General features: G+C 35.7%; 1 protein-coding gene across 1 annotated transcript in view; it reads right to left on the bottom strand.

Moving 5' to 3' along the window:
- ATRNL1 (attractin like 1) overlaps positions 1-24188 on the bottom strand; it is a 541498-nt gene that overhangs the window by 411907 nt on the left and 105403 nt on the right. Inside the window, 5 exon segments of the mRNA XM_069797060.1 lie at positions 8720-8901; positions 10222-10354; positions 18411-18529; positions 20963-21171; positions 23044-23128. Coding sequence (XP_069653161.1) covers positions 8720-8901; positions 10222-10354; positions 18411-18529; positions 20963-21171; positions 23044-23128 — 728 coding nt within the window.

The raw sequence follows: 24188 nt of genomic DNA, 5'->3' as shown, positions 1-24188 counted from the left end.
GCGCTGATTAGCATGCTATCAAATATGCACCATCAAAGCTACTGCCTTGCAGGCTCACTTATGCTTCTCTGGGCATGTTGTTAGGATGCCAAAAACAGATTATCCAAAACATTTTTTTAATGTCTGATTAAAATATGGTAAATAGCTGAGAAGTAGGCCACCAAAATGCTCCAAGGACATGCTTAAAGCACATATTCAATTATGTGGCATTAACTCTGTGATGTGGTGGACTACAGCTGAAGACTGCTGGCAATAGCAGAGATTGTGTGTTGATATCACCAAAGCTTATCAGAAAAAAATGACTGCTGCTGCACTGCATGAAAGCCAACAGAAGAAAACAAATAGTGAATAGAGAATTCAGGAAGTTCCACCCATGACACCTGCAGCCACCAGTGTGCTGTGACTATCAAACTAATTTCTTCACAAAAAAAGCATAAATTTAGTCCTTATCTCTCAAACTGATGAAAGGTTCAGGCATAATAGCTGGGAGTCTCGAAGTACTTGAAGCAACTGAGGGACTTCAAAGGTGCTGAATGAGGATGCCAGTCCAGTTTCTTCTTCAGGCTTAAGAAATAATGAGAGTTGAACACCCTTCACTTGAACTCTATGGTTGTTACATTTAATGCAAAATGAATGTAGGAAACCGATTCCTTTACTTTGAGTAACTTGCTAAAGATGTTTCTGAAGAGGCTCAGACAGGAAGGAAACCAGACTGCCTGTTCTCTGCACCCAGAACTCACTGATGTAAGATTCGAGTTTCCAGGCCTCTTGAAAAATATTGTTATCAAACCAGGTGGGTGAAAAACACAATACAAATCAAATCTTCACTTCAGAAAAACACTTGCTGACATGAAAACAGTCCCAAATATGTCTAATTTTTTCTTCTCAAGAGTACCAGCTTCTTTATTAGAAGGTCAGATGATCTTTGCTCAATGTGTAAGTGGGAAGAAAGTTACTCCTCAGAGAGTTCTGAAGACTTATTCCTTCTTTCCTAAGGTCTTGATGAATGTATGCTTTCAAGATGTCCAAAAAACACAACCAAGAAATCTCTCCAGTCCTCACTGTATTTAGCACTTCGTAAGTTGTTCAGATTCAGAGTTGAAGAGGAACCTGCAACTTGGTCAGAATCAGTTCCTTTTCTATTTAAGGAAGGAGGAAAAACTCCAACCTACATGTGACCACATACACATGTGACCACATACACATGCAAGAGCTTGTCAGTAAACAATGACATGACCTAGTTCAGGAAATCGTTCTTATTCAAGACACCTTTGCCTCAGCACAGCAGGGCCATCCTGCTGCTTAGCTTGTTACTAAGGAGCCAGAAAACAGGTGAGTGGAAATGTACTGAAACTTTTTCCAAGTGATTTGACTGTGCCTATCTCAGTTCTTCAAGCTGACTATTATAGTATCTGATGTTTGTCACAGTTTTCCTGGGTGCTTTAAAGTAGTCCACACTTGCTGGAGTTGCCAGTCCACTGGGGACAGAAGTGAATAGGAACTCCAAAACCATGTGGTTCCTACCATTACTAGAATTTTTCCTTTAATGCCTAATGCATGACCATCATGTGTTGCACTGGTAAGGAAGCAACAAGGTCATCTGGAGACCTTCCCTGTCTAAGCTCAGCAGGACCCACACCAGCTCTTGCTTCGTAGCAGAATCTGTCCAATTTCAGCAAGGCTGATAGCTTTTGCTAGAATCTAAAGCTTTTATTCAGAACTACCTTCTCCTTCATTGCTCTGAAATAGAAAAGGAAGGGAGCATTTGCTCTCTCTAGAGAGGGTGTAAGAGTTCCTTAATGCAAAGTACACTCTGCCACGCTCTAGGTTTCAAGAAAAGACTGGACAATCTAGTCCAGCTTGGGACTATAGCTACCTTCTCTCATTTAGAAGCCAAACAAATGGTACAGCTCCATTTTACAGCTGCTAGTACCTAGAAACTTGGTAAAAATTGTGGTCATTCTGCCCTCTCGTCTCTTGATTAACAAAGCAGTAGCGGGCATGCAGGGTGGAAGTAGACGTTGCTATTCATAAAGATTTCAGTCTCACAGAGAGGTATTGTAAAAGGGATGCCCCTTCAGATGTTACATACACATATGCACAAACATACAGAGACAGACGAGTGAATTTCCAGTGACACAGTGCATCCAAAAAGGCCACAAGGAAAATGTATTACTCATGTTCTATTAATATTCAGCTCTACCACTCTTCCATGAATATGGAAAAATAAGACAGGCAATATCTCCTACTTCTTTGTTGACATTATAAGTCCTAAAATTATTTAAATTGAAATCATTTTCTAGCTAGCAGAAATTAATTGGCATGTTTGTTTTAATAAGGTATTTTTTTTAATCAAGCAAAAGAAAATATCTTAACAGTTGGAAAAATTTAGTAATTAAAATCACAGCACTTCATATTTTTATACATTAGCTATCAAAATACTTCTTTATTTGATATCTTCACTTCCCTTATACTGAAGCCTTATTACCTGCTACTACTGCTATTAATAAGTAATGGAAAAGCTTCTGTTTTGCATAGACATGAGACTAACCATTGCTTTGAATCGTAATCTTAAATTTTAATCTCTTAACCAAGATTCTCAACTGTATCTAGGGAATGATCTTCTATTTATGCCTCTAAATTTTTTTAACTTTTAAATGTCATTATCTTTTAAAATAATGATTTATCATTACTTTGGACATCAGCATTGAACATTTTTGTTCCCATTTAAAATCATTAAGAGCTAAAAGCTACATTTCATCTACATCATGATACATCCACAAAAAGTCACCAAAACAAATGATAGCTTTTTGACTAAATAATACAGATAATTATTCTTGATAGGATTTAGGAATTATTTGAATTACACTATAGATTTCTATGTGAAATGGCAAAGTTCATGTAACTTTGCCTTAATAATTTTTCCTTCATGTGGGAAGAGGAAAGGATAGGGAGGAAACAGTAGCTCATAGGAGCAAATATGAATTCCAATCTACTATTTTTCTATTTTTATTCAACATGTTTAGGACAGAATTTGCTTAAACATGATTATAGAATACCACTGCTCATATTCTGGCTGTTCAAATTGAAACAATTTTTTCCGGAATACTATCACTCACCATATTCTGAAAAATTATGTATACATTCAAATGTTTCAGTAGAGAGTTTTTTAAAAAACTCAGGCTCCAAGGTATATATATAAAAACTGCCATTACACACTGTATACAATTCATGTCAAAACAACATCAACAATAACCAAGCTTACTCAATAGCATTCTAAGTTATCGGCAGGGAGGGGAAATACCCAGAAATGATCAAAGTACAATTTTACAGTAAAACAAAGCAATGCAATACACAGCAGGTGGTCAAATCCATCTTAGGAAAGCTTGTAATGTGCCTTTACTAACATTGCACTGGAGAATGCAACCAAATATATCTTAGAAACTATTCTATAGCTTTGTCCCACTACACTATTTAAAATTTAGAACCATTCTCTAGAATGTGTTTCTCTTCTCATATATTTCTTTCTAGGCCAGTTTTTAAAGCTCACAGCCCATCTTAGAAGCCATATACCCATGCTTGAAATGCAGCTAGTCACGGTTTATCTGTTTTTATAGAACAATCTTTTATAACAGTGACAACAAGTTGCCAAAAAGCCTTTTAAGTGAGAAATCAACCTTTATGTTAAGCTAGAAAAAATTTAGGAATTATTAAATTCTGAGACAAATTGCTGGACAGGGCTTTATTTTCATCTGACAGAAGAGCAAAATTGCAAGGGTATGATGCATACCAATAGAACATCATTCTGTACTGACATCTACAGGCCTATTTTACTGAACATAAGGCAAGGTTTTAGCCATCACAGGAATTTATTAACTTCAAAAATGTACTCTTCTCTTATTCTAAATGACCTAATTTTAATTTTCTTTTAAGTAGTAATTATGGAACTATGTTAGAAAGGAAAATTGTGTAACCTTAACTAGAGAGCTGGTGCTTCATGTTAAATCCACTGTTTACTCAGAAAATTTAAGTCAGTCTAAGTTGCTTTGAAATCTACAGTGAATGTGAGCGTTTATAGTCATGATACATTTTTCAGGCACTACTGCTGACTCAGCACTAATTTAATGAGGGCTGAATACTTTGCAGATGAGTGAAGTGAGCAAGTCTACCTTTACTGAATAGCCAATTACTTCTGAGGTTCAAAATTCTCCTACATATCTTAATTATGCAAATTGCTAAGGAATTATGTATCTCTTTCAGAAATTTATCCCCACCTTTATTTAAATTCACTTCATTTTGGATCTTAAATTGTCCTGGAAGTGTATGATATGCTTCTGACTCATTTTCTAATGTGTGAATCACAATATGTTATCACCAAACTTCAACAAACTTTTCAGGAATTGTTTGAACTCCTTGATTTCTAGGAAAATAGTTGCCCTAGGAAGAAACATACAATTAAACTTTGAAAATACAGTGGCCCCTTAGTGCTCACATTTCCACAACATTCACAGTTTTGAGAAGGGCTTGCAGTTAGTTTGCTGCTTCTGCATCATTATGAACAAAAAAACCTGCTTACTGAAAATAAGAGCTATATGAAGAGAAGCCATCCATTCTATTTACTACCTCATTGCTTGGTTTCTATTCTTTAACTATGCATCTATTCTAACTATGCTAGATACCCATACATTTCATATTTTGTAAATATTTACCCAGCGAATGACACATTATAAGCAAGCTTCATGATTTTTAAGTGTCTCAGTATCTATGAGACACAAATGATGAAATCTAGATATAATTAGTAGTAGGAGTCCTGCGTTAGGTCATAAGAACACTTATTTCTCCCACTCTCTTCAAATTTTGCTGTTGTGGCATTGGTTAAAACAACACATAAAATCTGGCAAACTGAAAAGACTACAACTTCCCCAATTTCCATCTAGAGAGATTATGACTAGTATTGCAGTGGGACTTTAGTTTAGATCAAGTCTCTTGAGTCTTCCTCTTTATAGGGGAGAATTTTTTTGGAAATTCAGGTTGTCTTCTCAGGCATTCAAAGTGAGTTGAGTTCCCCACTTCCTGAAAGTAGGAAGACAGTTAAACTGGAGGTGAACTAATGGACAGTCAACATGACTCTAATATGCAGGCAAAGTGCTGAAATAATTTATTAGAATTCCAGACCCACAATAGTAAAGTGGGACTGCTAGAAACTGTAGTAAAAAGACTAATTCAGAAAAGAAGTAGATGTCAGCTTCACTACAACCAAACATATGATAAAACCAGAAAAACATTCAGCCCTCTGAGAATACTTTGAGCCAACAAGGAATAACTTTGCAATGCAAAGCTCACTAATTAACTGCAACCTACACTCAAGTGTAATCTATAAAGGATGCTTAGCCTTGAGAACAGTGGGTTAAAGGAAAAGTTGCAAACAGTTTATATAATGAAAGGCATTGTTTAAAACTGTTCTCATCTTTGTTTATGCTTACTACACCAAAACTAAATCTTCTCAGAATTTATTGCATGCTAACAAGAAAATTATTATTTTTAGTTAAATCCCACAGTTGTGAGCAAACTCCCAAGAGAACTAATTGCATTTTTAAATGAATATACAACATTTGAATATTAGCAGGAACAATTAATTAACCTCATATTGCTGTTTAATCTACTTCGCAGAAAAACTCGAATCTTCCCTTTTGTAATATTTTGCTTACTAGGTCAATAAAACAGCATATAAGAAAAAATATAAAGTGTCATTTAGCTTTATCACAGGAATCTGCAGTCTATCCATTGTGTTTACTTTGATATTCTCTTAAAGAATTTCTTTTATTTTCAATGAAAAATACAAATTAGACTTTAAATTATTGGTGATAGTTTTAGAATACATCTGCAAATTCAACAGTGTTTTGACTTTATACTACAAAGGTCTTTGTTTTGTCCCTATCTTTAGTACCAAATGAACCTTATCCTTTAAAAGGAGACAATCTATTGATTTCCAATTTAGTATTGGAATCAAGAGAACTTATTGATACACAACGGGGTCTGGACAGGGTGTGGAGACAACGGCAGCCTCCTCCCTCTGAACCTTTCCAAAGCATCAATGTTTCATATTATTCTAAACATGATGAAGAAATTGTCCTAAATTTGTTCCAGAACAAGCACTTTGTGTATTAGAAAAAGAATCTACAAAGTCCCACATTGTTTCTATGAACAACAAAAAATTCTTAAGTCTTTCCAGGCCGTAGTATTTACTGACACTATTTTAACAGTCTGTAAAATACACAACAGTTACCAAAGTTCTTTTTCTTTTCTCAGTATATCAGGTAGAGATAAAACCAGATCCATATTCATATTTCCAAATGTTGCTCTGATACATTCACTAATCCTGAAAGCTTTTGTTTCACATAGGCTAAAGATTTTAAAGCCTTTGATATTAAACACACAAGTCAAACTCCACCATTGATAATACAGATTAAAGGCACAGTATTCACCTTACAGTTGCTCCGACACTACATTTGTGAACTCCACACCACCACCTGTTACAAAAACAAGCTATCTAAAATGAAATCTCACTCCTTAAATCATTATGATTGCAGTTTGAGAGGAAAAGGCAGACAAAAGAAAATCAAGACGTTTCAGAGAGCCTCTGTCACACCTGATAAGACATTTAGGCTGTCTCACAAAGAAAAAATGTAACTGGACAGACAGATAAAAAGGAAAATCTTTTTTTTTTTCCTAAATACCACTGAAAACACCAGGATAAGTCATAGTAGCATTTTATTAGAGATTCTGGTAACTAAATGATTGTTTAAACCAAGATATACTTTTAAAAAGCATACATTTGTCTACAATTACATAAACTGTATGTGAGGTATCTCAAATTTACATCACCACATTGGCTCAGGACATACTTCATTTAAATAAAGATATGCTCAGCAGGATGTCACCTTGTAGAAGTTCTAAACACTGAAATGTAAGAAAAATCTAGCTTCCAAGCACTAAAAAAAAAGCTATTTCTCATCTACACCTCGAGCCAGTCAGGTAATATCAGTCATATCAATACTCTATCACACACTATTAGATTTGAAGGCCTCCTGTGCAGTATTTTAATAGGAACCAGGGCAGGGGGCGGGGAAGAGGCAGCAAAATAAATAACTAGAGAAATCACTGCCATTTGTGATTTTTTTATTTTGGTTGCAATTACATTTTCAACATTATCTCATATCAAATAGTAGACAGACAGAATGTGTTTCAAGGCTGCAGTGAGTACAATATCAGGGGAGATGTTCTGACATAGAAGAATTACTTTTCTCTGTCCTCTATTAGCAAATAATAGAAAATACATGTCTTTCTAGTAAAAAAATTTTGCGCTGTCCAGATCCTACATTTATTGGGAAAAAAACCAAAAAACTTAAGTACGTAACCTATGTTTGCATCTCCTTCTTGAAATGGAACACTGAAAAGGATAATAAAGAATATTTTGATTCACAGTATACATCCCTAAACTCTTGCATTCAGATTTAGTATCACACAAAGGCAATCCTTAACTGCCCTTTCCTTTGTATGCATCTCAATTCATCTGCAACATAACAGCTTAGCAAATCACATACTAGCTTGATATAAGCTTTAATTATAGTTCATAATTATCTTTCATTTTCCTGTAACTGTAAAATCCTAAGCTACTTAAAAATTAGGATTTTTATACAAAGAAGTGTTCTACCAACCAAAATACACACTTTTAAAAATATCCTTTGCTAAGATGAACTGATTTGCTTGTCACGGAATCTTATTCCGATAAGACATCCCATCTGAGTGTACACTGTTGGGTTTGACGTCTTTTGAGCATACATATATTCCATATACGAGTACCAACAATGTGGGTAGGCTTTCCAACAGTTTAAACACAGCAATCAGCATTTGGACATTTAACTGCTAAAAAAACCTGAACCTGACCACCCATGGACAGGTAATTAATCTTCAACTTCCCTTTTCTTGTCCCACAGTTAACAAATTAATATGGATCACTTTAAGGAATATTCTGATGGCAGCTTCCTATATTTGCCAGAGGCATGTAAGAGTTTTCAGCCCTCTCTCTCCCCCACCATTATCACAGAAAGCTAATTAGCTCCTGGTTCATTCCGGTGCTGCCGTACAGGGAATTTCCACATGCTTTGCATACTAGTACAGCTTCTCTGTGACCCTTTGATCCCACATACCAGTTACATAGGGAGCTAGGGTTTTCTGGAGAAGAGAAGTGTACACCTTCAGTACCTCTCTGTTCTCAACTGCTCTCAGCCTAGCTACTCACCACCCAAAAAACACTCCCACGAGCAGTTTTATGGATACTGATGTGAAAGTCAGGATTTTTTTCTCTGTTACAGTGAAAAATATTTTGTCTTGTTTTGATTCCTGCTGTCACAGTGTATTGAAAAGGGCTGGGATTTCCCAGATCAGTGTTCCAGCTGTTCTCTTGAGTCACATCTTGAAAGTAAACAGTAACCTGTAACAGTTAAATCTGGTAAGGAGAAACACTTGGGAACTGCTGTGTCATTAGCTTTAAACATGACATTTCCTTAATATCCTACACACCACTTACACCAGTCTTTAGCACCACGCTACATTTCTTTGAAGGCATAAACTTTCCTCTCTTTGGATGAATCCCTAAAATAGATTTCTCAATGCAAATTTAATTCACATAAGCATCAATTACATTTACTCGAGTTACCTGAAGTGTATATTTCTGTATTTCATCCAGAACAAACTCCACTTCTTTTGAGGTTGTTAATGAGGCAAGATTCCCACTTAAATTGTAGCAATACAGTTTGGCATTGTCATAGCTTTCACGACTAGAATTTATGCGGAGACAGGCATCTCCAATATGACTCCATCCTTCCCCACACAGATGAGCTAGTGTAAAAAGCACACAATTAAAGCTGAGTTGAAAAAAACTTTAAAAAAAAAAAACCAACAAAGTCTGAATTTTATCTTTCTGAGATCATAAGTCAAAATACATCCCACACTCAATTTCCCTTTTCTCGTCATTTAAATTCTAAATTTTATCATATTGAATAATGTGTTTTTATAAAAAGAAATTTTTAACAACTTATAAAATATTTTATAAGGTATATGCTACATTTCAGCATAACGTTATTGTTATGACACTATTTCTTCCCTGTATTCAGATCTGAGAACAACTAAATATTAAAGATTAGATTATGTACATAATTAATAGTGCTTTAACCAATCACTTCACCTGAAAATTATATAAATTCCAAAATCTGAAAACAACTGTCCTAAAATTAAGAGATCACAACTTGACCCTATCTTTGCTTTATCATCCTATCTTTGCATTTATATTTGCCTAAATACAAATGCAATCAGAATGATAGGAAATTCAGGTAACATCTGAGAAAATATTTCCTCTGCAACATATTTCAGCATTACTCAGATTCAGATAACTATTAAAAGATAAGTAATCCAGAGCAACTGTTATAGTTAATCTTTATAAAATTACACAAATGCAGTTTTAAACTGCACAGAATAAATTGATTTATTTAATGAATAAAGTCTGAAAAAAACCTGTGTTCATTAACTTCATCTAGACATAAGGATCAAATGGAAAAGTTTCTGATCTCTAACTGCATATTTGTAGTTATGAATACTAATTACAGAATAAATATTATTTCAGAATGTTAACAGTCACCTTCTCAGAATATTTTATATTAGCATTTTACTATGCGCTGTTAGGGCACTTTCATAGTATTACCAGCTATTAGACAATCAAGAAACTAGATCCTGGGCCCTATCTGCACAGGAAAACTGAAATACATTTGAAATATAATTTATAAGCTAAAACCCCAGCTAGCAAAGGTAACAGTGTCAGTGAATATGTAACAGTAAAGAACTCGGTATGGCAATTCAGCTCTGCACTCAGTGATCACCACAGGCTAGAACTCGTCCCTGGCTTGTGCAGAGGTACATGCCATTATGCCTTTGCTAATGTTATTATCTCCCCTAACAGGATTAAAGGTAGCATTGACATACCAATCAGTGGTGCAATCACATCTGTGTTCACCTGCACAGGCGCAGTCAGCCAGGGAGAGTCAGCAAAAGTGAAACAAATCCAGGTCTACTCATTGAACAACGATTCTCTGGCAACAATGGAAGAGATTGACTCGGTCTTGAAATCAAGTACAAAAAGCAGCATTGCTGCCCCACAGCCCTTACCAGGTAGTGCCTGGCACTCCTGCTGCCGCTGGTCCCACTGGCAGTTCAGATGTAGCGAGCAGCTTTTGCAGCTGGTCAGTTTATTGCAGATCTGTTCATTCCTCACGTGACATTTGGTGTAGTTTTTAACCGACTATAAAAATAAAACAGACAAAACAGGATCTCAAACATATGTCAAACTGTCAACAAACCAGAAGTCAGAACTGAAATACACAGCAGGTGGATCCCTCCCAGAAGACCACAGCCACCTAAAAGCTAGGATGAATTTAAGCTCTTTCTCTAGATTCCCTTATCGGTTGCGAAGAGTAAAATATGCATCTCTAAAGCACAAATCACCCCACCTGTCCTACACAACTAACTTTGAGTGGGTCAAACAGTACTTTGAATATGTCACTTCCCTCTACCAAGCCCAGGAAGAGCTTAAAGAACTAAACTAAATCTCTATTTCTTAGATAGTTAAGGGATATGCTCTCACTAAATTATTTCATCCTATGCAGGTTAAAGCAAGCAAAATAATCAAACAGAATATAAAAAACAGCACACGATACAGGTCTAAAATAATTACACATCATTGACTGAAGGTGCAAGAATATGCTCTACTTTGTTTTATCTGGATTAAAAGAAACAAAAATAGGAGCTATAGGACCAGTAGCCACAAAACACAAGAAGGATTTGTCAAAAATTTCAATCTTTTTTTTTTTTTACAGATTTAACTGCAAAACCGTATGCAACATAGCCAGTATAAAATTTACAGAATCTACAGGAAACCATTTTGTCAAACAGTGACATAAAACCAGGAATAACGTTATTCCTTTGGCACCTTAGTATACAAGAAAAGGAGTAAACAGTGAAGGAATTTTTAGGAATTTTTACTTGGGTTTTTTGTTGGATTTGGTGGGGTGGGGGGTTTTCCCTGAAACCTGAGGTCTTCCTTTCCAAGTTAGGCATTTTGAATACAAATCTTTTCTCCCTCTGCATAATACTTTTAATTAAGACATAATATTGATATTTTATTTAATAAACTGCCCCAAATCCTCAGCCAATTCATCAGCTTATCCATAAGGCTGTCTCTACTAACTTAATTTCAAGGTAAGAGTTAAAAATAAGTCCTAATTCAAGACACCTGTATACTCAACAGAATGACAGAATAGTTGAGGTTGGAAGGGACATCTGGAGGTCATCTTGTCCAACCCTAACTACTCTTGTCTCTCTCTAACAAGAAAAGATTAATTTATGCATAATAGCAAAAATGGATTGCACTTCGCAAATATATGGTTTACATGACAATTTTGATTGCTTTCTTTTCCAATAGTCTCCTGGAGTAGGATAAAGCACATCTAAATGGGCAATATGACAATAAGCTAGAGTTGTTGGTATTGGAATGACGATGATGATAGGGCATCAGCCTACTGCAGTCAGGAGGGAAGACAACCAGCCTCCTTTTATTTTTTTTATTTTTTTTTTTTAAAGTCCTGAAATAATGCAATTGTTAAAATGAATTTTCAATCTCACACAGGACCAGCTTCATTCCTGCTGAAGAACACTGCTGTTTAGGGATTTGTTTGTTGCCTTTATTGGATCAGATGCCCATCAGGGAGCTTATTATAAAAGGTACTCACTATTTTTTCTGGTCTATAAGAAAGGCTACTGTGAAGCAAAAAGAAGCAGACAAGCAGTTCTAGGAGAAGGCATCAACACCACAGTATGCAACAGAGGCAAAGGCAATGCCATAAAGTAATAGAATGTCTATCTAGGCCAATAAATGCGTAGAACAGTAAAGCACAAAAAACCTTTGGTACAAACCCACATTCAGTTTCACTCAGTCATGAAGCATAATCACAAAACCGCCTGAGAGATGCTTTAAAGTGAATTTTAGAGCACAAGTAACCACCATCTGCTCATTTACAACACCTCAACTAATACTCACTTTTAACACTTCATGATGACATAGTCAAAGCCCTTAAGCATTCAGCTTGTTTTTGAAAATTATATACTTTAGTGACATTACATACAGATTACAATTTTCCAACTAAACCAGGGTATTTGTTCTATTACTTTCTACTCATGAAGCTTGTTGTGTGCTGGTTATTTAATGTTTAAAATAAAATTCAAAGTACTAGTGACTATTCTGTAATAATGTTCTCTGTTGTATTCCCTTATTCCCAGCACTTATTTCCCTTAAATCCAATTTAAACATTGCTTGCCTGAAAATCTCATTAGTTCAATGTAGATTTGAATCCAATAGGTAATTCATATTAACACAATATTAAGGTTATAACTTAAGCTACCAAACCCAATGAAATTCAGAAATATGACAGCTCATCTGTTACTGAAGTTCTGTATTGCTGTAGGATATTTATAATGTTTACACACCAAAGTGTGAGTAAATCATGTTATGTATAAAGCTTCCCACTTATGTCTGATTTACTTAGATTTTTTCAGTACTCATCTTGATATGGTGGTATATAGACAGACTTATGAACGGCAGTGATTTTCTGAATATCCACTGTAGAATGAAAATATTACAGTAGTTTATCTTAGAATTTCAGAAGTTGCTATTATATAATGTACCTCTCCTCCTCTTCCTGGATTTTTCAGGTTAACAGTATAATCTTGTCTAGTTTGCCTAGTCTAACTGTAAATATAAATCTAATAGATTTGCTATTATTTCTCTGAAGCTACTCCCAAATCTTACTATTGGGTACTCCTTAGTCCTAAATTTTCTTTTTTTCCTCCAAAATAAATTTGATTCTATTCGTAATTCCTTCTACTACTTTATACACTTCCCCTTGACTATTCTTTGAATTTCTCAAATGTAGGCAGATTGCTATTATTATTTCTTATTATTAATTATTATTATTATTATTTATTGTTATTAGTATTAGTGCAGCATCCAAGGACTCCCATCATGAAAGAGCATGTTAACTTTCTGGAAGCAGTGCAAGTATTACCAAAAGACAATGATTCTTGTGTTTAAGACACTGTGGAAAAATATTTAACAATGTAGGACAATGGTTCTCTTTGAAGCATCCTCTAGTATCCTATATCCCTCAACAAGATGCTCTTTATCATACCCTTCATGGGTTCTACAACATTTAGTTTATGTTGCCACACAGATATAAAATACTTTTAAATCACATACCAATTTGGGCTGTATTTATGTTACTTACATCAACTGGGGCTTTATTGTATTACATGCGTGGAGACTGACACACAAGAAATTCAGAGCCTGCTACTGGCGATAGGGGTGTGGTTGGTCACAGTTACAGAAGGAACACATCCGCCTTGTAGCTTTTGAAAGCAATGAGGCTTTCAAATATAATACAGACTGGATGCAGGAATACTTCAGCTGTGCCATCACAGTCTCTCCAGACAAGAAAATCACATGCACTCCACTTGAAAAGATACATCAGAGACCATACCCTGACCAAAAAAGGACTACATGCATGTGCTATTGCGTGGTGTTCTTGATCCCCACTGATTAAGCATTCTCAATTTTCAAGTAAAGTTTGGTATTATATTACTGCTGCATTTCAAGCCTTCAAAAAGCCTTCCTTAAATAATATGGGAGTAAGTTACTATATTTGCAAACTTCTAGTGTGGGCAGTTAACATTTCTATAAACTGAAGGATTATAGGCCAACATTGTAGACAACCAGTGGAGCATATTGCAGCTACCCTATCTGCAGTGATTACTTCAGCTTTTACTGTAGAGGAGTAAGATAACAGAAGGGGAGAGGGAAGCCATTTCTTGTTAATTCCTGAAGCGTGCCTTTCAGGACTGCTCTTCGGATCTGAAGTGGAGTTTGGTGTGGAGCCAGGAAATGGGAAGAGTTACTCTAATGATATAAAGAATCAAAGCCAATTTGTTTTGATAACTAGCGCTAGCATTTTTCCATTGTTTCCCAAAGAACAGGGTGATGGAGGAGACAAAGTGGGTTGGAGGGAAAAAAAAAAAAAAAAAAGAAAAAGGTAAGAAAAGACAGAGAAGGGAAAGCCTTCAAAATTCTTTCACATATAAATATCAAAAAGAAGCCAGCATATTGTCTAGTAACAACCTACATGTGCACATAAATATTTTTACATTTTTCAGCCTATAAGTCTATCAGCACTTGAGCCAGTCACAAATATAAGTGGCACAGCACATGTCCAAACTCAGCTCACCCTCCTCTTTCTCAAGCACATTTCTTAAAGAAGGCTGGCAAGCCGGAGGCATTCCAGTACTTTCAGAGCTTCAATGCAATCACGCTTTTTGAATGTGCCTACGTGTGCCTGCAAATATAAAACAGCTTTATGGCCATAATGTGAACTTGATATATTGATATCCTTAAAAATGTTTACTCTCTTAATATATTAAGGCACTCTACCAAAAATGTTTACTCTCTTAATATATTAAGGCACTCTACCACTTTATCAACCAATATTTTGCTCCATTTCTAAAGAGAAAAAAAAAAATTGATAAAGTGAATTTTTTTACTCAAAAATTCAGGCGCTCTCTGGTCTTCCTCAGTAAAGGAAACTTGCCTTTTGTTGCAACTGGTCAGCCCTCTTCAGTCATTTACCACTTTATTTATCAGAAGGTAGAAAAAGATTTTGCTTTCATGGGATGGCTCCAACTGAGAGGCAGACCAATTCTTTGCTTACTCTTCCATGCTACTACCTCAAGAAAAGTGACACGTTGTAAAGGTGCAGCAATTTAAAACGAAATTCATATCTCCCCCCAATTTTTTTTTTTTTAAATTGGAAGGTAAAATTGTAAAATTAAGAGATTTTCCTGAGAACATTTCCATTAAAAATATAAATGTAGTCAATTTTCTGAACAACACAATCAGCAAGGGAGTATCATTCTCACAGGATGCAAGAAAAAGCTTTTTATATGCAGATGTACAAAGTGAATACAGTTTCATAAGCATATTAAAGAGATCCAGATCTGGTGGTTTTCCTCTATCAAGAAATAGGAAAAATCCATCAGAATCAGTGAGGACCAGGAAGATGCGTAGGATATTATATAGTACAAATGAAAGTGTCAAAGTGCAAGATCAATGTAATAGACTTAAGGGCAGTGAACTGTTAGTAAAAGTCAACACAATCTACTCCACAAAAATCAGATATATACCACAAGAAAGACAGAATTTTTTTTTAAAAAGCAAAGAAGAAGGAAGATGTAAGACAGAGAAGCTAAGGAAAAAGGGCAGATATGAGCATGACAAAGCGGTTTCTCCCAATTTTAGAAGAAGAGTGATATGTAGCGCTTATAGGGAGATGTATGCAACACTATTAGGATTTGCAAGTCAATCAAAATATTCCTGTTTAAGTTTCCATCTTTGATGCAGGCATCCAATGAATGGGAGAAAAAGAATAGGTCCATCAATGACATCGTGTCTTCTTTGTGACAAAATCTTATACAATATTCTATGAAATAGCTTGAAAGAGGAAGTTATACAGATATTAGTATGTCATGTTGCATGAAGTCTGTACTTGGCATAAGACAGTATTAATGACAGTATTATAGTTCCTTTTGCCCCTGTGGCAAACCAGTATCTGTATTTGCATATTTTTGAAAAAAGGTAGAATAGGTGATCTTCCCATTTTTAGCATCCATGAATCTGAAACATAAAAATTAGCTAACTTTTTTTTTTTATTTTATATATGAGCACTATATTTTATTATGGAATAAATTCAGTGTATCATGTAAAACCACTGTAAGCAATCCAGGGAATTTCAATGGTGTAATTTCTCAAGGCAACCTTCAAAATCCTTATTATAACAGACAAAATCACTAATAGATGCAGTTAATGGTAGAAAACAGACAAAAAAGCACTACTGCTAGCATGCTGTTCAATCCACTCACTAGCCAAATGTCAGTGCTGTCTTGAACAACTCCACATATTTTAAGTAAACTGTTTCCCAGTTGGGCAAGACAGGATAAGTACTCACCCTTCAACATTTGCATCAGATATGATGGGGTCAACTAAAACCATAGTCTGCAGAAGTATCCCGCTTATGTGAGTTTTTATGGGAGAAAAACCAGCTTGGTAGTGCTGAGCCAGAGCTCCAGAACGACCTGGCATTGCAAGCCCCTGTTGCAATTACATCAGATATGAGCACGATATATACCTTGATGATCCACGAGTCTGCACAGGAGTGGAATATAGTGCCCTGTTAATGTGCTGACCCACATCAGATGGTGAGCATAGGCAGGTATATGTGTATCATCAGTGCATTAGTACTACTTATGAAGTCCATCTGTCCAAACAGAGTTATTTCAGGGAAATTTCCATATTTTACAGCCCTTCCAATCAGCAGAACAGTCACTGCTTTGCAAATATCCATGACCATGAGGCCAATGCCAAACTAATTGCCAACATATCTTTATTATGCTGGCCAGTCTCCATGAAGCGAAAGCAACAGATTCTAAAACATTACTGTCTCATCTGGATGTTCTATGATCTAAGTCATAAATCAAGGCCTTTGTACAGCTGCAAAAATGGGGCTTTCTCCTTGTGATGCTTCTGAGTCTGCAGCTTGCTATCCCATATTACCATCACAGTACTGTCACAACATTTTCATTTTGTGGGCCTGGTCCAGAAGTAGCAGTCTATGAAAATGGAAAATCAGCCCGATCCATTTCGTTTCTCCACATGGTGCCATTCTGTTGATGCTATTTTGGTGGGTTTATGTTGATAGCTGCAAAATTCTGCCTCCATCATCTCCCAGCCAATACACTAATTTTGCAATAGCCACCTTCAACTTATGATAGTAACTCTTCTCAGAAATTATTTCGATTAATTTTCACTACCCCATTCTTTAGTAACTCCACTAATAGCCTTTGCTAACCGCTTCAATCCCTCAATAAAAGACAGGAAATGATATAGAGAAGACTGGAGCATCAGTTGCTAATTAAGCTGACAATCTTGATTATGAAAGGTTGTCAAAGAAGGACACTGAACTGAGAAGTTTGTGCTAAAATACCCAGTGCTCCACATTTGTTAGGGATGAAGGTGGTCTGCTCCTTAGCAACTGCTCCTTGCTTAGGAGTTGAAAACCACAGTTAGAAAATTGGCACCTAATATAGTACAATGTGCTAGGAAAAGAAGAGCCCTTGAAGATCACAAAGGAAACTAACTATTAGTGCCTGGAATATGAAATCCCTCTGACAGACTTATAACATGACTGCTGATGAATATGTGTCTGTGTTGCTTTTATTAGTAGTGACTCGCTACGAATGCCAGTGATTAGAGCTGGCTGTGCTCACTCTGAATGGGCAAGATTTGAGTCAGAGTCAATCCAACTCACACCTTAATTTGTCTGTCTAGAGAATAAGATTGATTTGCATCAGGTTCAAACCAGAGAGCAGGCTACTTTTACTAATGGAAGTGTGTAAAGAAAGGATTTTGAACTCAAGTACAGCCAGGTGTCTGGAGCTAGCTGAAAAAAATATAAGGAGGTAAATTTTATAAAGCTAAAATACTATTATAAGCTTGTCAAAAATCAAATGAACAAGCAAGAGATGCAGCAGCTGGCGGACAACAACAAAGTATAAAACATGGCACTAAGCAATATAAAAAATAGAAAAATATAAACTTGTATGAATCTGTATGTTCTTATTGCTTGTATTTACAAAGATCAGAACAATCTTACTGAATCATAAACCAGTTAATTTCATGGTGACAGAGGCTCATATTCCTTTAATTAAATGACAAGTAACTGCATGACTTAAAGAAAAACATCTCTATGATAAGTAATTATCAGAATACCAAGACTAACAAGACTGACCTGGTCCTGTTTGAAGCGGGGGGAATCAAGCAGCCACCCTTCATGGGTTTCCACAGTTTCTGCCTGCATACTGTACACTGCATATGCACAAAATCCAAATTGATAATGACTCTGGGACATTCCAAATGTCATTAATTAGGAGACAACAGTATTTGTCCTGAGAGATATACAGTGGGCTAACACAATCCTAAAGAATACATTAATTGTTTTCCCCTGGAATATATATCTTTGCTGCAGTCCAACTCTGCCCTTTGCAATATTTTTACTGCAAAAGCCAGGCAAACATATTTATGTCTGTGTTCAAAACAAGCCACTATTAGCCTACTCTACCCTTTCATTTGCTGCAACAAGCCTCGGCCTTAGCCAGAAAAGAAACAGTGTTAATAACATGGTCGTAGATTTGCAAAGACTCACCATGCTACAGTTACTGTTTGCTGAAATGCACTTCTTGTCATCACACCACTGGCACCCGTTTGTATTGGCAGTACAGCTCGCACAGTCCGCGTATCGGTAACATCTGTCATCTGCGGCAGCTGTAATACAAATGAAAGTCAAAAAGAAACATCGAACAGGAGAATAACACCACATTTCAAACACTTGCTTAGAGCATTTTCTGTTACATCCTTCATTTCAACTCCAGCCATTCATAAAGGTTTAAGTTACTGTAGAAAATTAATTCTATTCATTTAATAAGATTTGCTCCTTTAAAAATTCCTTTAGTAACAACTGTATTTGAAGGTTCATAAGTCTCATACCAACTAAAGGAATATTTACTGATTTGCAGCATACCAGCTCTCTTAGCACAGTACATAAAATAACAGTATCAGAAAGTTTCTTAAACTACTCATTCTTCACTCTAACACAGAAGAAAGATTTTCTTCAGATGCAGGTTCCTTGCTATGCAAGAAGGCAATGATAAAAGTAGTAAATAAAAACAAAAATCTAAGATTGATATTAGCAACACACAAACATTCTAAGTCTTTATAAATTAATTTATAAACCCAATAATGATTGTGAAGTTACAGTTCTGCCCTTTCTCTACAAAAAATATTTGAGGCAGAGTTCATGTTAAATCCTTAATACAAGCCTTCAGGACTTGGACTAAAATTTACGTCACTTAAAACAGTTTGGGACACAAATTATTACTTCTGTTTAAACGAGGCAAAAATTTGAAAAATCACCATGACCCAAAATAGGAGAATTCCTACCATCTCCTACACTGATTACCGTGTTTAACTCCTATGCGGTTTGGCTTCTTTCATCTCAGCACCATGCAAGTTTAAAAGATTCTCTTGCCAGGGAAGCCTTGCTATTCAAGAATTGAAAATCCACTAAAATTTCTGCTTGTCCTTTAATATTGACTGTCAGTGGTTCCTCTGATGATACTCTCAACCGGGTAACAATTGAGACAAGTGGTGTAAAAGAATATATGAAAAATTGACTTTTGGCAGAATATTGCCACCCCAAACTGGAAGGATTTGACAGCAGTGAAGCAGTGCTGTCCACACAACTTCTTCAGGACTGGAATTCTACACACCTCATCTCTTCCAAGTTTAGTTGTAGTTCATTCCCACTGCAGCAGCTGTACTTTAGAAACTGCTCTAACTTTTTTCCTTCACCCTGTCTGTGCTTTGTTTTGTTTGGTTTTTTAAACACCTGTTGATATGATCAACTTTTTATAAGATCAACTTTCACCTGTATTACTTTTGAATTTAGTGTCTAGAGATTTTTCTTTATACAAAGAGCTGAAACTTTCTAGATTCTAGATCTCTAAGTGTTATGAAACCGTGCAAAAGCAGTTCTTCAGAAAGCTTTACCTAGGTAACCTTTTTGTTCCATAATGCACCTTTTTTCCAAGTTTGGAACTCTATATCCAATCCGATAACAAATAAAAGCTAACAGAAAAATAAACTGTCTTGAAGCATTGATTAATAACAGAGCTAATAATTTTTTAATAAACGTAAAAACGGAATGGCAGTTTAATCATATGGTAGTTTGTACATGTAGCACACAGCCAAAGTTTGGTTAGCAATTTTATACTGTGCTACAAGGAAAGATGCACAGAAAAAATAGCAGGTGTTTGTAGCAGGGAAGCTTATTCTGTTCATGTGAAGTATAAGAACAATACTTTCACAAGCAATTTATCTGTGACAAGCCAAAATACTTCAGAATAGGGTGAAACAGTTATTCATAATACTAAATTGCTGTTTCAAACAATATAGCTATCACAATGCCGCACAGAAATTCACATGACAAACTTGAACCCATTTTGACATACTGCAGCAAAGGGCTTGTTTACCTCAAGTTTGTTTCTGGCTGTGACTGTACTATATTCTTCTATACAAATGCTCCTGTTTGATAAGTAATCTACTTGAAGCAGTGACGCTTTCCCTCTCTCTTACTGGTATGTACAGACACGAGAGTGCCATATGCCTGTAATGTCAGATACTACTTGCAGTGCCCACCTGTGGTCTGACTGCTGTTATGCTTTCTTTGAATCAGAAAAATATGAAGGCTTATGTGAGTGTGAGTGAGTGAGTGTGTGGTATCCCAAAACAGGAGACGGTGGAGAAACAGGAAAGAGGAAAATTAATTCAGTTACAAAAGCTCACCCTTTTATAAATGCTTCAAACACACTGAGCCAAATCCAATCTAAAGTCATTTTATGCTTTAGCTCCCCAATGAATTAAATTCTTATCTTTGAATCTTCCTATGTTTTGTATCCCTTAGCACCTTAAACTTGTGTTCTTTTGCACCTACATCCCTGTATTTAAAAATAAAATAAAAAAAAAATCCAGAATTGAATGATTTTAAAAATTAATCCACAAATCTATTGCATTGGGTATTCTGAGAGGATCAGTCTTAACTATCCAATCATTAGTTCCACTTGGTTGGGTTTTGGGGGTCCCCCCCTAGCTCCTACATCACATTGCAAATCTGACACTGTAAGACTAGAATTCACTTACCTGTTTTCTTAGGACATTTTGCTCTAAGGATATTATTAGCATGTCCAGATTCCCAGGATTCACAATGTTTCTTGTTCCACAGACACCTTATCCCTGGACGAGCGTTTTTACACAGCTCTTCATCTCTGAATGCTTCACAGTTTGGAGGCTTGTACACAAGGATGTCATTCAAAAGAACACTCGAAAAACCCCCAAATATATACATGGACCTATTAGGAAAAAGCAAGTAAATATAACTGTTATTGTAGCTATAGATATGTTTTCTTGATTTCTTATCTGTCTTGATATACAATTAAAAAACCCCACATAATATTATAAAAAACATTCTTCACCTCTCTCTAATAAAGACTCTGTCAGTGGTTCCATTATAAAGATTGATAAGTTTTTCAATGTATTTCTCCATGGAAGTTTAGACTAATAAAAAAATTGCTCTAAGTGCACTGTGCTATATGCATTAGTGAGTGACATATACCATATGTCTGGAAAGAAGAAAGAGCAGCTATGGAGGCAACCACTCATTTTTGGAGTTAGATAATGAGAACAGAGTGTGAAATAATGGGCTACAGGAAATGAGAACATTTTTCTTCAAGAAGATTTCGAAGACAGCCAGTAATAATTGGCAGATGGATATTTTTGGTAATATTTCCGGTGCAGTAGCTGCTGACATCAGAACCAGAAGGCTAGACTTGAGATCTTACCCTTCTCATTTAAAATTAAAAACAGCCTCAGGTAAAAGATAATAATAAAGAACCTGTACGATCTGTTGTATCATATACTCTTACAACAGAATTAATCATACAGTTACCAATAGCAGAAATCTTTGGAGAGTATCTCGTATTACACTTTTCTGTACATAAAACCCTACTTAAAAATACCATTAAGTTCAGGGGGTTAAAAAAAAGGGGGGGGCGGGCATTTTCACTTTGAATCTAATTCATTGAAAGGGACAGTTCTCGAAGTATCAGACATAGCTTGTATGTCTTAAAACAACACAAATCAGAATGAAAAACTACCAGTTGTTGAATTCATTAATTCCAAACAATTTTCTCTTAATGAAGTTATCTGTTCATTGATTGATTTTGAGTGCTCTCTGTACAAAGTTACAATTTACTGCTATTTTTGTTAAAATCAAACTCTTATTTGTAGTATTACTTACCACCTCCACTATTTCTGACCTATACAATATCCATATGTATAGGATCTGTAAGTTTCCCTCATATACTTAGATACTGAGTTTATTAGCATGATGAATAATGTAGAAGAGAAATGATGAGTAGTAAAATGATCTATAGTACTACAACTGTCAGATATTGGGCCATTTGGGAATGAGCAATAGTAAAACAAGCAAAGAGTAGAAATTTCTTTAAACCAGACTACAGTTTCCTACAACTTTTCCACAAAAAAAGGAGACATTTGTCCCACAGTTTTATCTTTGGGGGCTGCAGTGGAGGAAGCAGAGTTCAGCAACCAAATCCAGAAAACTCCAGATCCACTCCATCTCCTGTTTCTAGATGATGAAGCTTTACTGAGCTCCTCTACTCATCAAATGACATGAAAGTATGCTACGTTTTCTAGAGGATAAGCAACAGACTCAATATAGTCTAGATGCTGGCAGGCTTTTTTCCTGCAAGTGGTTAATGATGATAACTGTATCAGTATCATCAAAATCCTCCTTTTTCCAAGCAAATTTTAGTTACATGGTTTTGATTTTATCATTCTAGAACAGGAAGGAATTATAGCATGCTGCAAAGAGAAAAGGATTTCTCCCATCACATCTAAGTGAGGATTATAGTTGGTACTGAATTTCAAATTCGGTGTAGTTCACAATACTGAGGAAACACCTCAGTACACTAGAAGGTTCATACAAAATTCCATTGAACAGATTCCACAGCATGACAGTTTGATGATTAACTGTACTGATTACTTAAGACAAGTAAAGCCCCTGATGAGCACTACTTTTCATGTTAACGAATTACATCTGTTGTATGCTATTGAACCATACTTTACATAGGTATAATTTCTGCCACATGTTTTTCATTCAGAAAAAATGGCCAGGAAAACTTAAAAGACACTTCATTTACCCATTACTGACAACAGCAGTGTGACCAAATCTGTTGACGTCTCGATGTAGATTAGGTTTTGGTAAAATCTTCCATTCATCACAAGCTGAAAGACAAAACAAAAGCATATGAAAACATATATGAAATAATTCAAAAAGCTTTCAGCAAAATATTGCAAAATGGATTTTATCAGACTGTCTGTGTATTTTAAGCATCAACTAATTATTGGCTATTTACCCTCCTTTCCCAGAGGGATCAGTGCAGGTAACCCCTGCTGTCCCCACTGTAAAAACAGACCATCTATACCTCATGACCTTGAAATGTTCTTAACATGCTTTCATCACCTATTGGTCTCATGAACTATGAAACAAAATTTGACTGATGTATTTAAGACCATTCTTAATATTAGCTTCTAGGGTTTTTTAAAATTGTTCTGCAAAATCAGCAGGACTTGACAGACTTTTTTTTTTTCTGTTGTCACTAGGTAAAAGCTAAGCTGTTTTTTCCTACTCCTAATAATCTGCTTTATTCTGCTGTTTAAATACGTTATTTATTCAGACTCCATAGGGTCCTTCTAGAGTCTTTATTTGCAGTGATATCCATTTATCAACATATATCACAGATCAGTGATATACTCACTATCAGTCTTTAAACACACTCCATTAATGCCATTTTGGTCCCTCTTTTCATTTCTTTTTAAGTAGGCTTTAGATTTTTAGGTAGATCCCCCTTTTAAATGCATCACTGATGGATTTTCTGGAGAAAGGATTAATATGCATAAAGAAAGACTCTTCTACACTTTAGAAATGGCAGGATTTGAGCACACTGCAGTCACCAGTTCTGAGAAGCTATATTTGCATTGCTCAAGAATAAACCAACAGGTACTCCTTTTAGATGCCTTTGTTGAGTAGGTGCTCCAAGAACCTGTCAGCAACACTTACCTTTCATGGCATTTATCAAGGCCAGAGGACACTCACAGAAGCGTCTCTTTATTATACAGTTCCCCAACTTCATAGCCCATTTCAATACCCACAACGACAACCACTGCCATCATTGTCATCAAGTGATGAGTAATATTGCCCTAACATTACACACTCCCAAATTAGCCAAAGGATTTCAATTCATATGTATTTCATTACTTTCCTTTCACCTAGTATTTGAGATGA

Source organism: Haliaeetus albicilla, chromosome 11, assembly GCF_947461875.1.
Source record: "Haliaeetus albicilla chromosome 11, bHalAlb1.1, whole genome shotgun sequence".
Taxonomy (NCBI): Eukaryota; Metazoa; Chordata; class Aves; order Accipitriformes; family Accipitridae; genus Haliaeetus; species Haliaeetus albicilla.
The sequence above is the reverse complement of the archived record's forward strand: the minus strand, read 5'-3'. Positions and strand labels throughout refer to the sequence as shown.